This window comes from Opisthorchis viverrini (assembly GCF_000715545.1).
Source record: "Opisthorchis viverrini unplaced genomic scaffold opera_v5_367, whole genome shotgun sequence".
NCBI lineage: Eukaryota > Metazoa > Platyhelminthes > Trematoda > Opisthorchiida > Opisthorchiidae > Opisthorchis > Opisthorchis viverrini.
The window spans coordinates 465,099-467,174 of NW_008752027.1; the positions used below are offsets into that span (position 1 = coordinate 465,099).

General features: G+C 48.0%; 2 protein-coding genes across 2 annotated transcripts in view; one reads left to right on the plus strand and one right to left on the minus strand.

The window, feature by feature from the left end:
* Positions 1-1,675: 1,675 nt before the first annotated feature.
* The window catches only part of T265_10457 (hypothetical protein), a gene marked incomplete at both ends in the record, with an annotated part of 13,776 nt that continues 13,375 nt past the window's right edge, over positions 1,676-2,076 (minus strand). The window contains one exon of the mRNA XM_009176832.1: positions 1,676-2,051. Within this exon, the coding sequence (XP_009175096.1) occupies positions 1,676-2,051 (376 nt within the window). The remainder of the gene's footprint in view (positions 2,052-2,076) is intronic.
* Positions 1,804-2,076, plus strand: part of T265_15155 (hypothetical protein) — a gene marked incomplete at both ends in the record, with an annotated part of 21,795 nt that continues 21,522 nt past the window's right edge. The window contains one exon of the mRNA XM_009176833.1: positions 1,804-1,924. Coding sequence (XP_009175097.1) covers positions 1,804-1,924 — 121 coding nt within the window. The remainder of the gene's footprint in view (positions 1,925-2,076) is intronic.

The window sequence follows — 2,076 nt, forward strand, 5'->3', positions numbered from 1 at the left end:
CTTTTGGGTACTCATTTTTGCCATTTTTGTCTGATGTTTTTTCTCGTTTAATTTTACACATCATCAAAGATATCGGCTGATTGCTGATTTTCATCGGTAGCCATGACCTATATAACTAATTGCTTACGCTTGTGAAGCACACTCGTCATGGCTTCCTCAACTGCACAACTGCGTACGAACCTCGAAAGCAAATTCATCCGGTGAGAAAAGGCTCATAAAGTACCAATGCTACTGGAAAGGATTCGAACGTCATCCGAACGATGGAAAACGACATCGACTGCTTGAGCACACGCAGTGTGAGGCACATTTCAACGTCGGAAGACTGGGTAACTATTTAAGGATTACCCGATTCCGTATGATCCACAACCACGAACTGATGGGTGCCGAAGCATCCAAGTGGTTTAACCGAAACCGTCGACTCAATGCAGAAGAACTGGAAATAATCCGACCAATGTTGGAATGTGGAGACCCAATACAATGGACAAGGACGAGCCCGCTGTTTGCGGGATGACAGTAACCGGGTTTCTTTGTTTGTGTATTCCACTTCGGAAATGCTTGAACTTTTCCAAAGGTTGCCTGAGTTCCTTTTAATAGATAGTACTTTTTCTACTAACCAACAAAAATATTTCTTGTACCAGCTACTTATCGCTGATGGTCGTCGCAAAAGTCTCCCTGTTGCCATCAGTTTTCTATGGCGGGAGACCGAGAACGACGTGAGAACCTTTCTGCTAACTTTTCTAGAATTTGTTGGTGGTGGTTCTCACGTCAAGTGTATCATGTCGGATGGTGCACTGGCCATTTCCAACGCAATAAGTAGCGTATTCCCTCTTGCTCATCATTTATTATGTAGGGTGCATATAATACGCAATGTTGTTAAGCGTTTCCCTCTTTCTACTTCCTTCAGACGTTTTTTAGTGCCATTCATACATCCGACTTTTGGAGGTATTTAGCCTCACTAGAACTAATCCGTGTGCATGATCCTTCTTTTTTCACGTACTTGAATTCTTTCCTTTTACCCAATGCTTCAAAATGGGCCAACTGCAGAATGCCGCGGGCCGCAACCTATGGCATCCACGACACCAACATAGTGGAGGCCATGCACAGATGCCTTAAGATGGAACTTTTAAACGGACGAAACGGACTTTGGGAAGCCATACGAGTGTCACGGACGAGCGCGACGTACCTGATATGGAACCGTCAGAAAGCCATATCGGATGCATCTCGTCGCGATTTCCGGATTGTCGGGCACCCTGAACTGGACAGCCTATGCCGTCGACTGATGCCGTACACTGTCTCCAAAATGGCATCCGCCTTGTGCCCAACCCATCCGATTATGGTTGTGAGCAGTGACGAACAAATAACGATAATGAGGGATAGTAGACAAAAGACAGTCCACCAAGCAACCCGAACATGCACATGCAAGAAATTTGTTGCGTTTGGAATCCCTTGGCGACATATGCTACATTTTGCCATGGAACACAACGTGGAAGCAACCGAACTGCCAGTCTGCTCCCGTTGGACCCGAGGAAACAACGGTGCAATCGCTATTTCATTTGTTCCTTTGAATGCACCACAGCGTGGGACTCAACCGCCGCGGGCCTCATTGAATATGGCCTTGAATTAGGTTCGAGCACTACATCGCCGCTTTGATAACGAACGTTTCGACACGTTCGTTTCATGGCTTGGCAGTTTGCTTGATCGTCCGGCTTCGCAAGAAATTGTGCCGTTTAACTTCCCGCCTCCCGACAACCAGAGCACGGGCACGAGCATCGCTGACTACGATCAGCGGCAACGTTACTGAACATGGATGCTCCCGCTCTCCACCAGACGGAATTCCCCGACGGACTGGTAACATCGGGCGCCGAAGATCTCGCTGAAATAGCGAGCTCCGACGAAGAAAGTACTGTTGCAGCCATCCAGGGGGGTAAGCGACTGACGGGGCATTATATGACGAAAGGCGCCATCCTCGGGTGGAAGTAACCGATGCACCGGCTACGGGATCGACACTGCAGGAATTCTTGGAAGATGAAAACGTCTGTGCCGACTGTGGCCTGGAAGATCCGGAGGAAAACGAAG